Below are 16,322 nucleotides of genomic sequence, written 5' to 3' on the forward strand. Positions count from 1 at the left end.
TTTTAATAAATTAATTGTTATCTCTATGCTCTCTCTCCTTATTAATGAGGGCATTTTTGGAAAAAAATTATACTTTTTACACATTAATTGTTCTCAACTAATTTTAACTGTTTTTTGATCAACGTACTTCGGTTATTTGTCTCTTATAATAAGGAACGGAGGGAGTAATGAGTGATAGTCTGTTCACCTTTTACCATCATGGAGTTTCGTTTGACTTAAATAGTGTAGCAGTGTTTTGTGTAATAGAATAGGTGGCTTTGGTAGAGTCCCAGATTTCTTTGGCGTTAGTGGCAAGGAGGTAGTTCTCACCAATATCAGCTGCTGTGGAGCTGACAAGCCATGCCATGACCAGATTATTCTCTGCACACCAAGTAGCAAATTCAGGATTTGTAGACGTTGGTAGAGGTGGATTTCCACGGAGGTGATGTTCCTTATTACGACCCTGGATGAACATGAGAACGTAGTGGGACCACTGGAGATAATTATTCCCATCCAGACGATGGGTGATCGGAATTTGGGAGAAGGCATTGGTGACTCCCACCCCTTACGAGGCCGCCCTAGATGGCGTTGTGCTGCTACTATCAGCAGTAAAGACACGTGGCTGCATAAGTGCAGCCTTAAAGGATATAGAGTAGGGTTTTGGTTAAGGCACTGATACCATGTAATTTTCTGAATGGTACACTGTATTATTCACTGAATGAGGGTTTACATAATATAGGGGGTAAGCCTAATTAATGTAGAATAAACCTAATTAATATAAATTTGATCACATCCCCTAAATTCCACCTAAAGATAAGGAAATAATGATAATGGTTAGATTTTGTCATAATTTGACCATTACAAGAGATACACCTATTTATTGCTAGGAGATTCTAGGAGATTAGGTTAAAACTAATAAATGGGCTTTTGGCAACAAGCCCACTTTCCCACACTAAAGAAGTTGCTTCAAACAAACAAGTCCACATGTTGCTAAGGCCATGGCGTGATATTTTGCTTCTGTGCTAGATTATGCAACCACATTTTGTTTCTAGCTGTTCCAAGAGAGTGAATTATTGCCAATTAGCACATGATATCCTAAAATAGATCATTATTAGTAGGAGATTCAACATAGTTAGCATTTATATGGCAAATTATCAATGAGGTCTGAGAAATGGGAACTCTTTCATAGTAAGGGAGTCATGGGCTGGTGTTGGAGTATGGTGTGGGTCAATTGCTACATCAATAAAGCTTGTAAGAAAGTGAGGATAGGATGCCAGTGATAAGTTTGAATGTCTTGAGAAGTGGTTGTCAAACGGGTAATGCAATATATTACCTTAGAGAAAGACTGATGTTCAGTTGTCAGCAAAGAAAAATATTGAAACGCTTCGAAGAATGTCTCATCGAAAGAGATAAAGCTTTTTTTTGCCTTCTTTGGAGTAACATTGATATCACTTCTGAAGGCATAAATACCTAGGGATGATGCATTGGATAGATTTAGCTTCAAATTTATCTTTGTCTGGGTTAGATCATGAATAAAACAAGTGCATCCAAAAATACAAAGAGGAAGAGGATAAAGAGATTCAAAGGGAAATGGAATAAAGTAGAGAACTTGGTTTTGTTTATAGAAAAGGCATACAGTTGATTGAATTACAAGAACCACATCACCCAAAAAAATGAAGGGGCACAACTTGAGGGAAGAGTTAGTAAATGGCAACATATCTAGTAGATATCCTTCTCTACACTTAGCAAACTCTAGTATTGAAGCCTCTAGATTTAATATGGCTCGGCAACAACTATATTTTCAAAGTTGGTCATTAAGCATTTATTCTTATGTTAGCACATGTTAATTATGTTTTAATGCATTGATTTCTTTCCTTTGTTGGAGCATTGAACTACTTGTCATTAACTACTAGGCTCATCCTTTGTCTACATTATGTTTAGCCTTTACCATTTGTAAAATACAATTACTTGATCAATGAAATGAACTAAAGATATACTCTCTATTTTATGGGTTATTTGTTAAGCAGGAATTGTCGCATAATACACCCAACAACTATACAGTTGCTTTATGAAATTTCTCAAACTCTACATGATGATATGGAATTCATGAATGTTAAAGACGATGATAGCCATGTGTCTCGGTTGATCTCTCGCTTTGTTCACATGGTAAATTTTTTTCTATAGTTGTTTGTGGTAATGTGTTTGTGGTTATGGAGATTATGATTCGCTTTTTCCCCCTTCTATTCACTAGGTAGATTATGGAGCAGACTTGGAACGCCAATTAGCATTTTTGGTTGATTCTCGAGGAGCTTTCAGCAGACTAGATGAACTTAAGGTTGTTACTATTTTCCTCCCAGTGCATCAAAGATAAAGCATCAAACTTTTATTTCAAATTATTATGATTATAGAGTATATTTTGTTGTTGTAGATATTACACCTTCATTGTAGGGATATTGTATTATTCTGCATTAATGAGCCTTTAAAGTGAAGACTCTCTCTTGTATATACAACCCTCTCCTCAGAGTGAATAAATATTACATTCCAATCATATATCTCTACACTAGTAATATCACTTTTACCTGATATTGCCTAATCATGTCACAAATAGAGTTAATTAAATGCTTGGAAAAACCAGGCAAAAGTCTTGCAAGGACGTGTGGGGGCCCATATAGTGGGGACTGGCTGCTGGACTTGGCTATTCAACATTATGTACATTGTAGTTGTGCAATCATAGTACAGTAATGCAAAAGTACAGTGATAGTACAAAGAAGTACAACGAATCTTGAGACACTAATCAACACTATACACATTGTAGTGGTACGTTACTACTGTGATATCTTCAACCTTTGCTGTTATAGAATTGGCCAACCATGACATGGTTTTATTCTCTCAAAACCACATGTTCTACTTCAGGTATGTGATAAATAAGTTGAATGGCATCTCTAGCGAAGTAATTCCCTCTTCTCTGCAACCTCGGATAAACATCAAGGCAATTGAAAACCATAGGGGGTAATTATTACAATTTAAATTTGAACGCATATGATGTGGACCAAGCTAACTAGTTTGCAAAGCTATTTGGCTGGTTCAAGGCTGATGCCCTTGTGGCTACGTTGTTGATTTGTACAGACAACAGAAACAAACTGAGCGCATGTTCTTTCATTCTGGTTTTTAGTGATGGAAGGCATCACCTAATCACATTATAGAGGTTTTTGGATATTGGCCAGAGGGAAGACAGTTTGATCCCAATACCAAAGGAAAAAAATATCATATTGCACCCTAGTTCTGAGAAAATTAAGTGAATTCATAAATTTGAAAAATTAAAAGCAGATTGACTAATATGAAGGATATGTACAGCAATGTGATGCTTACATAAATAAGTTGATTAATATCTGCAGGTATTAATCATTAAAAAAATGGAAACAATTCAAAATTGTAATGGTTGGAGAAGCTTTAATTCCATATGACTAAAGGACCTTTGTAGTGATGTAGCGATTATGCTTTCCTGCAGGAAACTCTTGTTCACTCCAGCAACTGCTTAGCTATTCAAGCCTTGAGATCTAAAAAGCATCTCATTTTTGTCAAATCCTGCATAACATTTAGTGAAATCACAGTACCTTCCATTTCCTCTCAGAGGAGGCAATTTGATCTTCTTCTAGAAACAGCAGAGGTATGTTCATATTTGGCATCAAAATGTTCCATGGTATTTTTTTCTGTGCGTGAAGTGTACTCATGCTTGCATGTTTCAGGTTGCTTTACAAGGCGGCTTGTTTTCTCATTCAGATGAACTAATCGACTCAGCAATTGGCTGTTTGCAGAGTTCAGACGTAATGGACGGTTAGTTTACATGTTTTACTGTGTGAAGTTCTTTGATTCAAGAGATGAGGATGTGGCAGAAAAAGTTGAGAATCAGCTATACACTGCTTATTAGTCAACATGTAATTATACTTTCTCAACCCTATCATGTCCTTTTGAAAATAACAATCACCAGTGTCATCTTCGGGCATCTTAATATTCCATAAACCACCTCCAGGTGTTGTTCTTATGGTTTGCTTATGAACTGGTTTACCACGCTGAGAAGCTTTGTGGAGTAACAGAGTATAATAGCTCGATGATCATATTCCTCGGTGTAGCCGGTAATTAAATAGTGTACAGGAGAATCCTCACCATAATCAGTGGGATTTGGGAAAAATTCAAAAACGGATAATGAAGATATTCCCTTATATGTGCTGGGATATACTCCTCAGATCCTATCTAATAAACAAAAATATTTACAGATATAAATAAACATAAATAACCTATTTACCACACTCCCCCTCAAGTTGGATCATAGATACTCATCATGTCTAACTTGCTGACAAATTTCTTAAATACATCTTCTGAGGGTCCTTTCGTGAGGATATCCGCAATCTGCATCTTGGTAGGAACATAGGATAGACAGATAATCCCATCTTCTACCTTTTCCCTTATGAAGTGTCGATCTATCTCCACATGTTTGGTTCTGCTATGCTGAACTGGATTTAACGCCATACTGAGGGCTGCTTTGTTATCACAATAGAACTTCAATGGAGAGTTGATCGCAAAGTATGCCTCTTCAGCTATTCTTATCCATAGACCTTCCATAATACCCTGAGCCAATGCTCTCAATTCTGACTCTGCACTACTTTTTGCGACAACCCTTTGTTTTTGGCTTTGCCATGTCACTAAGTTGCCCCAAACAAAGGTACAGTATCCTGAAATTGTTGATCTACTGTTTCCCTGGTCTCCTGCCCAATCAGCATCAGTGTAGATTTCAACAGATCTATCATTGCTCTTCTTAAAGGACAAACCACGACCAGGAGTACCTTTAAGGTATCTCAGTATTTTGTAGGCTACATCCATATGCTTCTTTTTCGGTGAGTGCATATGCTGGCTTGCTACACTCACAGCAAAGGCGATGTCGGGTCTAGTATGTGAGAGGTAGATTAACTTCCCAACTAGCCTTTGATAACGTCCCTTATTTGTAGGTCCTTCATCTTTCTCCTGTTTCTTTCTCCTTGCAGCTTCTTTTTCAGTTTTGGCTGGTTTTTCACTTTTCTTGATCTTCTTTTTGATATTTATGGGCACTTTACTTGGTTTGCATCCAAGCATTCCGGTTTCCTTGAGTAAGTCCAGGATGTATTTTTGTTGGCAAATAGAAATACCCTCTTTTGACCTTGCAACTTCCATGCCCAGGAAATACTTCAACTTTCCAAGATTCTTTACCTCAAATTCTTTATTCAAGGCTGCCTTTATCCCGTTCATCTCCTTTATACCATTACCAGTAAGAACAATGTCGTCGACATACACAATGAGAATGGTGATGAGATCCCCATTCTTGGAGACAAACATTGTGTGATCTGACAAACTCTGCTTGTATCCCTCAGCTTTAAGAACTTTAGAAAACCTATCAAACCATGCTCTGGGTGACTGCTTTAGCCCATATATAGATTTTTTCAACCTGTATACCTGATTGTTTCTACCCATTTCAAAGCCAGGTGGCAAGGACGTATATACACTTCTTTTAGTTCACCATTAAGGAAGGCGTTCTTGATGTCTAATTGCTGTAAGGGCCAGTCAAGATTCACTGCAATAGACAGAAGAACCCTGATAGTATTCAGTTTTGCCACAGGACCCTGATATTTAGGAGTAAATACCCACTTGCAGCCTACTGGTTTCTTACCAACTAGTAATTTGGTAATTTCCCATGTACCGTTCTTCTTTAAGGCCCTTACTTCTTCCATGACAGCATCTTTCCACTCTGGGATTTTAAGGGCTTCATGAATATCATTAGGAACTATAATCTTATCAAGATTAGTTACAAAGGTATAATGACTCTTAGAGAGAGCAGCATAGGTCACAAAATTCTGGATAGGGTGTTTAGTGCAAGAACGACTTTTCTTTCTCAAGGCAATAGGTAGATCCAGTTCACATACCTCTTTTTGAGCAGTTTCTATACCAACCTCAACAATGTTAGGATCTGTCACCGGTTCAGTGAGTGGCACGGCCTCAGGTATGACAGCCCCATGTGTTTGCTTGTCTCTACGGTTATATACCTTATCAAACTGTTTCTGCTTCTTGTGAGTCTCACTTACTGCACTAGGCAGCACAGTCATAATGGAGGGTGAATCCAAAGGAATCGGAGAAGGATTGGAGGAGATGGGGGATATAGGTTCTAGAACACTTGTAGTAGGTGAAATTCACTCCAACTCTCCCCTGAATTGAAGCAGGTGGATAATATGGTTCATGTTCGACAAAGGTGATGTCTCGGTTGACAAACAGGCGTTTAGAGACCAGATCATAACATTTATAACCTTTTTGAAGATTGGAATACCTGAGGAATATACACTTAGCTGCCCGAGGATCAAACTTGGAAGATGGATGGTGAATATGAGTAAAGACAGAACAGCCAAACACACGAAGGGGTAGAGTAGAGTCTAGGTGAGACACTAGATGGGTTTCACGAAGTTTGGCAAGAGGAAAGGTATAAGAGATGGTATGACTTGGTAGACAATTGATTAAGTGCGTGGCAGCAAGAATGGCATCCCCCCCAGTAGAACTTAGGTACATGACAAGTGTAGAGAAGTGCACGAGCAACTTCAAGGAGGTGTTTATTTTTTCGTTCAGCAATACCATTCTATTGAGGAGTGTGAGCGCAGCTACTTTTATGAACAATGCCATTATTTTTTAGAAAGGGGTCAAGGTATTGATTGAAATATTCGGTACCATTATCAGTATAAAGGACTTGGATGGAGGTGTTGAACTGATTTTTGACATAGTTAAAAAATTCAATAAATGTAGTAGCAACAGCAGATTTTTCCTTTAAAAGGTAAACCCAACACATGCGAGTGTGGTCATTGATAAAGGTGACAAAATTTTGAGTGAGTTCGATTCGGAATATGTGAAGGACCCCAAACATCACTATGTACAATAGAAAAAGGACGAGATGACTGGTAAACAGAAGGAGAATAAGTGATACGATGATGTTTGGCTAACTCACAAACATCACAATGAAAAATACTGTCTTTATTAAAAGATAAATCAGGAAACAATTTTTGCATATAAGAAAAACTAGGATGACCCATCCTTTGATGCCATAACATGAAATTATTTTCTTTAGGAGTGGAGACAGAGCCACTTATTCTGGAACACAAGGTAGTAACCGTGGAGACATCAAGGTAATAGAGGCCGTCATACTCTTCAGCCGTGTCAATCATCATCCCCGAGGAGAGATCCTGAAAAATACAATGAGATGGAAAGAAGTGAGCACAACAGTTTGTTTGTTTAGTCAACTTGCTAATAGACAAAAGATTACAGGCGAGATGGGGAACATGCAAAACAGATTGAAGCTGAAGTTTATCAGTGAGATGGACAGTGCCTGTTCTGGCTATAGGAGAGGGCGAACCAGTGGCTGTTTTAATGGTTTGATTTCCTGCTGAAGGAAGGTAAGAGACAAACATTCTTGCTTCTAATGCCATGTGATCAGAGGCACCACTATCGACAATCCACTTAGAGGGCATAAATGAGGTTTGAAGGGTAATAGAATTACCTTTTTTGAGCAACAGAGGTAGAAGCCATTGGTTTCTTTGGAGCCGGTAGAGTTTTAATGAAGTCTAATAATTGCCCCAATTGTTCCTGGCTAATGGTGGGAATCGTGTCAGAAGTAGAGGAAGTCGGTGCACCATGTTCATGTATAGCCTGATTTACACGAGGCTTACTCCTTCGCGGTTTCCATTCAGCAGGTTTCCCAACAAGATCCCAGCACCTGTCACGTGTATGTCCGGTCTTCTTACAGTGATCACAGGTGAGTTTCCCCTTGTTTTGAGAGGAGCCGTGGTCGATATTTTTACTGATAAAGGCAGAAGAGTCCAAGACAGTCATTCTTGGTCCGGGTAACATTACCTCACGTCGTGATTCTTCACGGCGAACTTCAGCATATACCTCTCTGGTGGTGGGCAGAGTATGTTGGCCTAGAATCCGAGCGCGTACATCATCAAACTCTGGGTTCAGGCCAACAAGGAATAGTAGTACTCGTTTGGTTTCAATATTCTTTCTGTTACGAGCAGCATCAGCAACGGAAGACCATTCTTCAGTGGTAATCAAATCCAATTCCTGCCAGAGGGCTATGAGTTCAAACCAGTATTCAGTAACGCTTCGTGGACCCTGTACACACCTCAAGGTTTGACGACGCAAGTCAAACAGTCGAGAGTGATCCTTAGCATCAAAGTAGGAATCACGAACAGCTTCCCACATTTCTCGAGCCGTGGGAAGATACATAAAGGTTCGTTTGAGCTGTGGAGACATTGCATTAATCAACCAAGAAGAGACCAAGGCATTTCCATTGAGCCATCACAAAGGAGGCAGGGTCTAACGAGATAGACACATCACCATTAAGGAACCCGAGTTTGCCACGACCTTCAACGACAAGCAGGACGGCCTGGGCCCAGTCACGGTAATTGGTAAGAGTTAGTCGTTTAGAGACGATAGAAACAGGGGACCCAAACACAGACGGTCCATCGACAACGCTCGACCCATTGGGGTCGTTGACCTTCGATGACGCAAACTTGGTCGACCCATCAGGAGAAGTCGCCATAGAAGCAAGCTTCTCAACTAGTCGGGCAGAGAGAGAGTGCTGAGAGACTTATCAGATTGACAAAGAGAGCTGCGGCTCTGATACCATGTGGAGTAACAGAGTATAATAGCTCGATGATCATATTCCTCGGTGTAGCTGGTAATTAAATAGTGTACAGGAGAATCCTCACCATAATTAGTGGGATTTGGGAAAAATTCAAAAACGGATAATGGAGATATTCCCTTATATGTGCCGGGATATACTCCTCAAATCCTATCTAATAAACACATATTTACAGATATAAATAAACATAAGTAACCTATTTACCACAAGCTTTTGTTTTGTCCAGTGTCTGGCAAATGTACCTACTTCCTTATAATTCTGGCGGATCTTCTTGTATTCACAAGAGTTCCATCTTGCTTCAAGCTTCCAACTTGAGGAGGATTGTTAGAATAGATAATATTCTTTTATTTATTTTGTAGATATTGTAAGATTATCTTTGTTATAGAGATAGTGTGATATAAGGGTTAGGGCATTAATTAGTCATTATGAGTGAGTCTCCTAGTTTGTATATATATTGCGTTGCTCTGATGAATTGAACAACATATTTCATTCATTCTCTTGTTCAACCATCCCAAAAAACCGACCATGAAAACCTATCTGTTCAGCAATAAATCTCTAATAAGATATGCTGAGTCTATAAAAGTACACGGAATTTGTAATCTTCTTCTTCTTCTTCTTTTTTTTTGGGGGGGGGGGGGTTGGCCCCTTGACCATTACTATCAAGGTTTTTTAATGCTTGCCTCTGCAATTTGAAGTTACATTTCATAATACTATGAATATTCCATATGGGTTTTTGTAAAAGAATATTTAGTTATCAGTAATCTAGCAAGCATTATTGTGGGAATATCCTATATTTATCGTAAATATTTGTTATGGTTGTACATTTTTATTAGAATTTGTTAGGCTTTATTCTCCTTTATGAGGTGATACTCTCCTATGGTGCATAAATGAGTCAGATGTATCTAGTATTATCATCAAATACATGAGAAATATATTTTTCCGTCTTCCTTTCCACATGGTATCAGAGCATGAGGCTCAAAATTGCAATTAGGGTTTTGTGGACTATGGATCGTTTGAAGAAGTCTTCTGCACAGAATTATATATGCAATTGATCATTTATTTGGTTGGTTGTGTAGGATATCGAACCCAAACTGATGTCGGGGGACTAGTCTCATCAATTACAAAGCTATGCAGTTTATTGGTTATGGTTCCAGGTTCTTTAATTTATTGCATTTTCTTTATTGCTTTAAATAATGTTTGGACAAGATTGAAAATTTGAGCTAGTAGCATCTCATTTGAGTCTTGACTAGTTCTTTAATAGACTTTTTTGTATGGCTTATAAATCAAACATGCAAAGCTACTATATTTAACATTTAGCAATGTTGACCATAAAATTTATGAAGGTTGTACTTAACCTCGCTCCTGCTAAGGGTATACAATTCTGCTCATAGGCCCTCATTGAACAATTTACCAATTATAATTTAGATTGAGAAAGTCTAGAGTTTAATTGTGAAGTTATCGCTCATGATTTTTTTACGAAAGCCATACTTGCCTATACTTAGTAGAGTTTGATCTTATTTTATTTCAATTGTAGCAAACTCCTTGTGTGTGTATGGCAAATGGTTTCACATAGAAACTTCATAGCCTATTAAATTTGGGAGGTCTTAGCTATGTTAATTTCACAAGGAGAGATCTGGGCACTATTTCAAGAGGTTAGGTATTTTGTTGTCCTATCTTTGTATCTTTTATTCACCATAATTTTCTTTTAATGGAAATGAAGGTAATTTGAATCAAGGATTCACCTATTTCCCCAGTTACTTGTTCAGTGTGATCAGATCCCAATCATGGTGAGCCGTCCTTGCCCTTTATCATGATGCAAAATCTGTCATATGTTTTGTTTCTTCTCCCGTAACATTAGTTTTTATTATATTTTTGGAGCTCTAACTTTTGATTAATTGAATCCTTGCAGGGTTGAACCAAAACTGAGGATACGTACTTTTTCTGCTATCATTTTATTATTGTCGACTTTGTCACAAAGCAAACTTCCCTATCATGCAAATGTGGAGGTATAGCTTTGTATACTTGCATGTTTAGGCCTGGCAAGTGGGTCGACTTTTGTGTTTTGGTGTTATTTCCAACATAGTTTGGTGTGCTTAGCTATGACTGTAAGGTTGACTGGTCACGCAACTCAATCATTAATACACCCAAATTTTTAAAAATTTTTATATCGTATAAAATAGAATCCATTTTAAGCCAAACTACAATATAATTATAGCCTTTTTTTTTTCTCTTTTTCTTTTGAAAAACAAGCTATGACATCTTAAAATGTTTTTATTTCATAACATTTATCAATTATTACTGTGTGCATGCATGTGTGTGTGGGGGGACTGGCATGTGTACCTGGTTGTGCTTGAATGTCTATACACTATTCCATCCACAAAAATATGCATAACATATGCTGCTGTCATTTTAAACAAAACCTGTGTCCATAATTATATGTCTGTGTACCTATATATTTGTATATATGAATCTATATATATATATATAGGTTGACAAGAGTGCAAGAGCCAAAGTTTAAAATATAAGGTAGGTTAACTTAACCCCAGGCTGCACTAGGAAATTCGAATTTTCATATTTGATTTATTGACGCCAAATTGACCATTTGGTTCAAGCAGTTGAGTTGAAAGGATGTTATAAGATAGTTGGATTAAGATGGTTAAGAGTCTAGTAGGCAGTAAGCCATGTTTGGCAATAAACTGTTTTAACCAAGATTCTATCTGACTGCTGCCTATTTACTCTTTTTTTTTTTTTTTTTTAATAAGTGCAATTCTTATGTTACAGAGCATTTCTAACTGGTTTTTTATTATTATTGTTATTGTTGTTGTTGTTGTTGTTACTATTATTATTATTTAATAATTTTGATTTGTAAAACTTGATGTTGCTTTTTTTCAGGTTCCAGGCAATGACACGTTATACTATGGTAATTTATCTTACAAACAAGAACTTGTTTCTTTGTCTAACCTTGTTCTTCAGAACTTGGTTAATGCCATTCAACAAGAGCCTTTGCAGGTAAAATCGTATCAACTTCAAATAGTATACTATAATTTATTTGACCAATCATAATTGGTACTTAATCTGAGGCTAATATGAAGGCTGCTAGAGGAATTATGGCGCTTGAAGCATGCAACTCCATCGCATCATCTTTCAAGGTTGGTTGTTTTTCTGACATTGTTCTCTATTATACGATTGTAATCAATGTGATTACTTTTCATGCATGCAAAAGAGAAGGTTGGCCATTGTTCCTCCTTATTTGCCAAATGTCACCAATGCTCAGTAGTTTGTCCTGATATATGTATCACATTTTAAAATGATCATTTTGTTTTCTGCATTGGGATTGGGGATGTGCTAATTTCCAGAAGAAATTATCCATTCTGTTTCCCTTTCCTTTATATATCCAAATTATCAGAATAGAGGATATTCTTTCCTCCATTGTATATATTGTAATCTTATCATACATGGAAAGCTTATCTAAATATTGAATGAAGCTCCTATATGTATCCGGCGAAATTGGGGAGCTGAAGATGTATAGGTTAATGCTATTCATATTGTATGTTTGTGTCTGTGTGTAAAGTAAATCAAATCCACTGCATAAATCCGGTAGCTTCTCTGGCAACCACCCCCCCTCCAAAAAAAAAAAAAACTTTAGCTTCAAAAAATTTATGCCTTTTAAAAATTGAATGCCCCCCAGGGTTATTCTAGTATTATAATGAAATGCGATCATTTATAGTCTTCTATTCAAAGTTTGGTGTGATAAATCAAATCTCGCATCTCTATTTCGTGGGACAGACTTCTTGTTGATGCTGTTATTGTATTCATTTCTTTTGTGTTTACAGTTAAGTGATGAAGTATCGTCTGTTTGTGTCTCACTGATTGAAACTGCCAAGTCATGTTTGGATGGTCGAGACAGATTTCTGCAGTCAACTATTCAATTTGTAGAAAAGCAGTTACCAGCTTCTGCGAGAGCCTTGCTGTCTTCTATGTGATTTGTATTTGTTTAGGTTAGATTTTGATGTAGTTAACAATAAATTGCTTGCTCTGGTCTTTAGTTATTTGTTTAGGTTAGATTTTGATGTAGTTAACATTCAAGACGGGAGTCTGTAGCATGGTTCTAATATCCAAGCATACATATTGCAACTTCCAGGGAACCATGCTAACACATTAAAGACAAATTATGTGAACGTTTTACAAGCTTGGTATACATTAGAACTGAAGTCTGGGTAGACGAAAAAGGTTGATGGAGCGCAAAATATAAGGCCTCGTGTAGCGCCACCATCTGTGCATGCAAATTTCCCTTCCCAAAATTATAATGACGATATTGCACGATCTGATGTGTCCATTGAAAGCAAACTTCAACGTGATATTCCTTGTGTTCATCACGTCTCAGGCCAAACCATATTGACCAATGAGACTCCATGACATGAGACATCTCTCGCATCATCATTGTAGGCCACTCTATCCTCGGGTTTAAACTCATTGGACGCCTGGACGCCTAGTTTTGTGACTCCTCAAGTACCTTCGCATACGTTTTAGCCCCACCACCATCTAAAGAAATTACCTGTACGACAGATAATTTTTTTAAGCTTGATTTCGTGCTAACCATGGAGAGATGCTCAAGAGGCAAGCATTTATTAGAAGCGTGCATCCAATAAGTAATCCGGTCCAAGATATTCCAATGCACATAAGCATCGACTCCTAAGCCCAAAATACCAACAAGCTCGAGCAAAAGAACATCAAAGAAACCGGTGATCTAAAGACCCATCTAAAGAACCACAAAAAGAACATACCTCCGGATGTGGCAGAAGTGGGGAGAATACCACGAACAACCTTCCACAGAAGAATCCTAACACGCGGTTGTATATTAATTCTCCATAACAAATCCTACTCAAACATTAAAACGTTACCCGACGAGCCATTATTGCCACGCACCTATTGCTGCTGAATCCTTTACTCATCCTTTACCGAATACAGACCACTACCATTCCCTTTCCATTTCAGTTTATCTTTGTATTGTAAACGTGGAATTGGAATTGTATAAAATTGTTTGCCAATGGGCATAGGATACAAAGAACGCAACAAAATTCCATCGTCCGTGATGGCGCAGTATAAGGTGAGCTACCTTCAACGAAGGAAAAGAATGACCACACTGCTGCAAAGGCCATTGATGCCTATTATTAACTATATGTTTGGTATGAGGGAAATAGAGGGAAGGAGAAGGGAGGAAAAATTTTTATGAGCTTGATTTAAAAAATTGGCAAAATGGGATTATAAAATTTTAATAAAGAAAAAATGTAAAACAAAATAATAGTAAAAATTAATTAAAAGCTTTTAATCCCATTTCATCAATTTTTTAAGATGAGTTCATCAAAATTTTTCCTTCCCTCCCTTCTTTTCCCTTTCCCTCTACCAAACGGACAAATAGAGGATCCATCTCCAATCTACCAAGATCCAGAATAAGCTTGCCCGCACTAATGATATCCTTCCATATAGGTGAACTTGAATATCGTCTTTCAATGGTTAAATCATCTTGTCGCGAAACATATTTCGGCACCATCAAAGGATTAAGTAAAAACCCATCTGTCAGCATTCTTCATAATTGCCTTGCCAACAGGGCTTGACTAAAATGAGACACATTTCGAACTTGCAAGCCTCCCTTATTATCAGGTTTACGGAGCTCATCCCAACTTAAAAAACTGAGCCTTAGGCCTGCCGTCATTAAAGCCCCAGCAAAATTTAACATACGCATGGAAAGTTTTTGGCACACATGCAAAGGAAACTTCTTACACGACATCGGGTTAAGCCAAAAGAGAAGATAAAGAATTCTTGAGAAGAACCAACCTCCCCGCTTGCAAGAGAGTTTTAGCTTCCCGACCAGCCAATCTCCTATCAATCTTTCCAATCACCTCTTGCCAACCGTGACCAGAATTCCGTACTCCATCAATATGGATAACAAGTTATTTCCCTGAAACTGTTGGCAACAACACCTGAAGAAAATTGGTTAATCCCAGTCATATTCTATGGACGCTATCTTTAAAAGCTATTCCACGACTACTGGCAAATGAAAAAGTGGCACTCTTCGGAATTAAATGAACTCTTCCTGCAAGAACAAGGTGAGCAAAACAGTAGAAGGTAAAAGTAAACTCAACAAGGCAACAGAAATTTCAAAGAAGAGAGGAGAAATGCACGGAAACTCGAGTGCAAGATGTCTGAACCTCATGCAGACTTTACCTTTTATAGGTCACAGACTTGAGAGACATTAGGCCATGAATTAATTATGTTAAATGTGATTAAAGTCGCAATTATGAATGTTGTAGCAACAAATCCGAATAACACATACGTTTTGAACATTAGTCGTGATCATCACATCCATTTTGTAATTAAGAATCCATTGAGGTAAATTGATGAAGTGTAAAAATCTCAACGGTAAGGCTTTCAAAATTCAAGGGCAATGAAATCATGCTTCTCATATAAAGCATTTATTATAATTCATTTTTTGATTTTTGTAAAAAGACTTTTGATTAAAAAGTGCGCAATCCGCTTTTGACTCACGCAGAAAGTGTAATGTAAAATTGACAAATCTCCATTACATTTGCTTCTGACTGACGGGCGCAAGATCTTTCTTCTCTTCTAGGTACACTAACCAGCCCGAAGAACACAAGCTAGTGTTTATACCCTTATGCTCCCATACTAGTGAGCAATGTGGGACTTCTTTTTTTTTTTTTTTTTTTTTGACACACCCACACTATATCTCCAACAGAAAATGAATGAAATCTTAGCCCCAGTAAATTAGCCAATTTCCTTTTCAAGGAGTGAGAAATCGAGGGGCTAAAGACCATAACAGATTTTTCGTAATTTATATGTTGACCCGAAATGGCACTGTATCGCGCCTATGACTTCTTCATAATCAGAAAGTCATTTTCAGAAGCTTTAACAAAGAAAAGGGTATCATCAGCATACATCAAATGTGCAAGTCCTTCGCAGTTTCTTGCTGTTTTAATACGTTGCCACCAACCGTAGTCACCTGCCTGGTTAATCATGCATGAAAGCACATTAGCACACAGGAGAAACAAATAAGGAGATAACATATCTCCTCGACGTGAGCTAAAGAAGTTTATTTAATATAGACAATTAAAAATTATGAATATTAGTAGATGAAAGTTGTCACCTAAAGTTTATTTAATAAATAAAAAGGGAAGAAAAAGCAAATAAAGACCCTCAAAAGCCTGATTTATGCGAAATCTTCAGGAACCTTTTTAAAATTTTTTTTTTATGTAAAAGAAATTTCCCAACCGCCAGAATAATTATCAATAACTACTACACTTTTTTTTTTTTTACCAAATAATAACTATTTCACTTCAATAACAACCTTAATTATATGAAATAATAATAAAATTTTAAGTAATTATAATTATTATTTTAAAAATTGAAGTCTTTGTGGCAACATGTAAATAAAGAATTATTTTACTTTAAGAAATAATAATTTAATTATATAGAATACCTACTATAGACAAAATGATCATTTTGCAACAAAAAATAACGTAAAAAATGTCTCTATGCAGGAAAGAACTTTATTCTTATCATAAAACTAAAAAAAGAGTTGAAAATTAGAGAAAAAATAAGAGTATTTCTTATTCCA

General features: G+C 37.1%; 1 protein-coding gene across 1 annotated transcript in view; it reads left to right on the forward strand.

Annotated features, from left to right (window-relative positions):
- LOC114759885 (VPS35 endosomal protein sorting factor-like) overlaps positions 1 to 12,930 on the forward strand; it is a 48,068-nt gene extending 35,138 nt beyond the window's left edge. The window contains exons 15-24 of the mRNA XM_028949111.1: positions 2,007 to 2,145; positions 2,231 to 2,314; positions 3,488 to 3,646; positions 3,726 to 3,813; positions 9,766 to 9,843; positions 10,410 to 10,476; positions 10,599 to 10,695; positions 11,582 to 11,698; positions 11,782 to 11,838; positions 12,523 to 12,930. Of these exons, the coding sequence (XP_028804944.1) occupies positions 2,007 to 2,145; positions 2,231 to 2,314; positions 3,488 to 3,646; positions 3,726 to 3,813; positions 9,766 to 9,843; positions 10,410 to 10,476; positions 10,599 to 10,695; positions 11,582 to 11,698; positions 11,782 to 11,838; positions 12,523 to 12,672 (1,036 nt within the window). The 3' untranslated portion in view covers positions 12,673 to 12,930. The remainder of the gene's footprint in view (positions 1 to 2,006; positions 2,146 to 2,230; positions 2,315 to 3,487; positions 3,647 to 3,725; positions 3,814 to 9,765; positions 9,844 to 10,409; positions 10,477 to 10,598; positions 10,696 to 11,581; positions 11,699 to 11,781; positions 11,839 to 12,522) is intronic.
- Positions 12,931 to 16,322: the final 3,392 nt, after the last annotated feature.

Source organism: Neltuma alba, unplaced genomic scaffold, assembly GCF_004799145.2.
Source record: "Neltuma alba isolate B1F8T4 unplaced genomic scaffold, ASM479914v2 tig00010912_pilon, whole genome shotgun sequence".
Lineage (NCBI taxonomy): Eukaryota > Viridiplantae > Streptophyta > Magnoliopsida > Fabales > Fabaceae > Neltuma > Neltuma alba.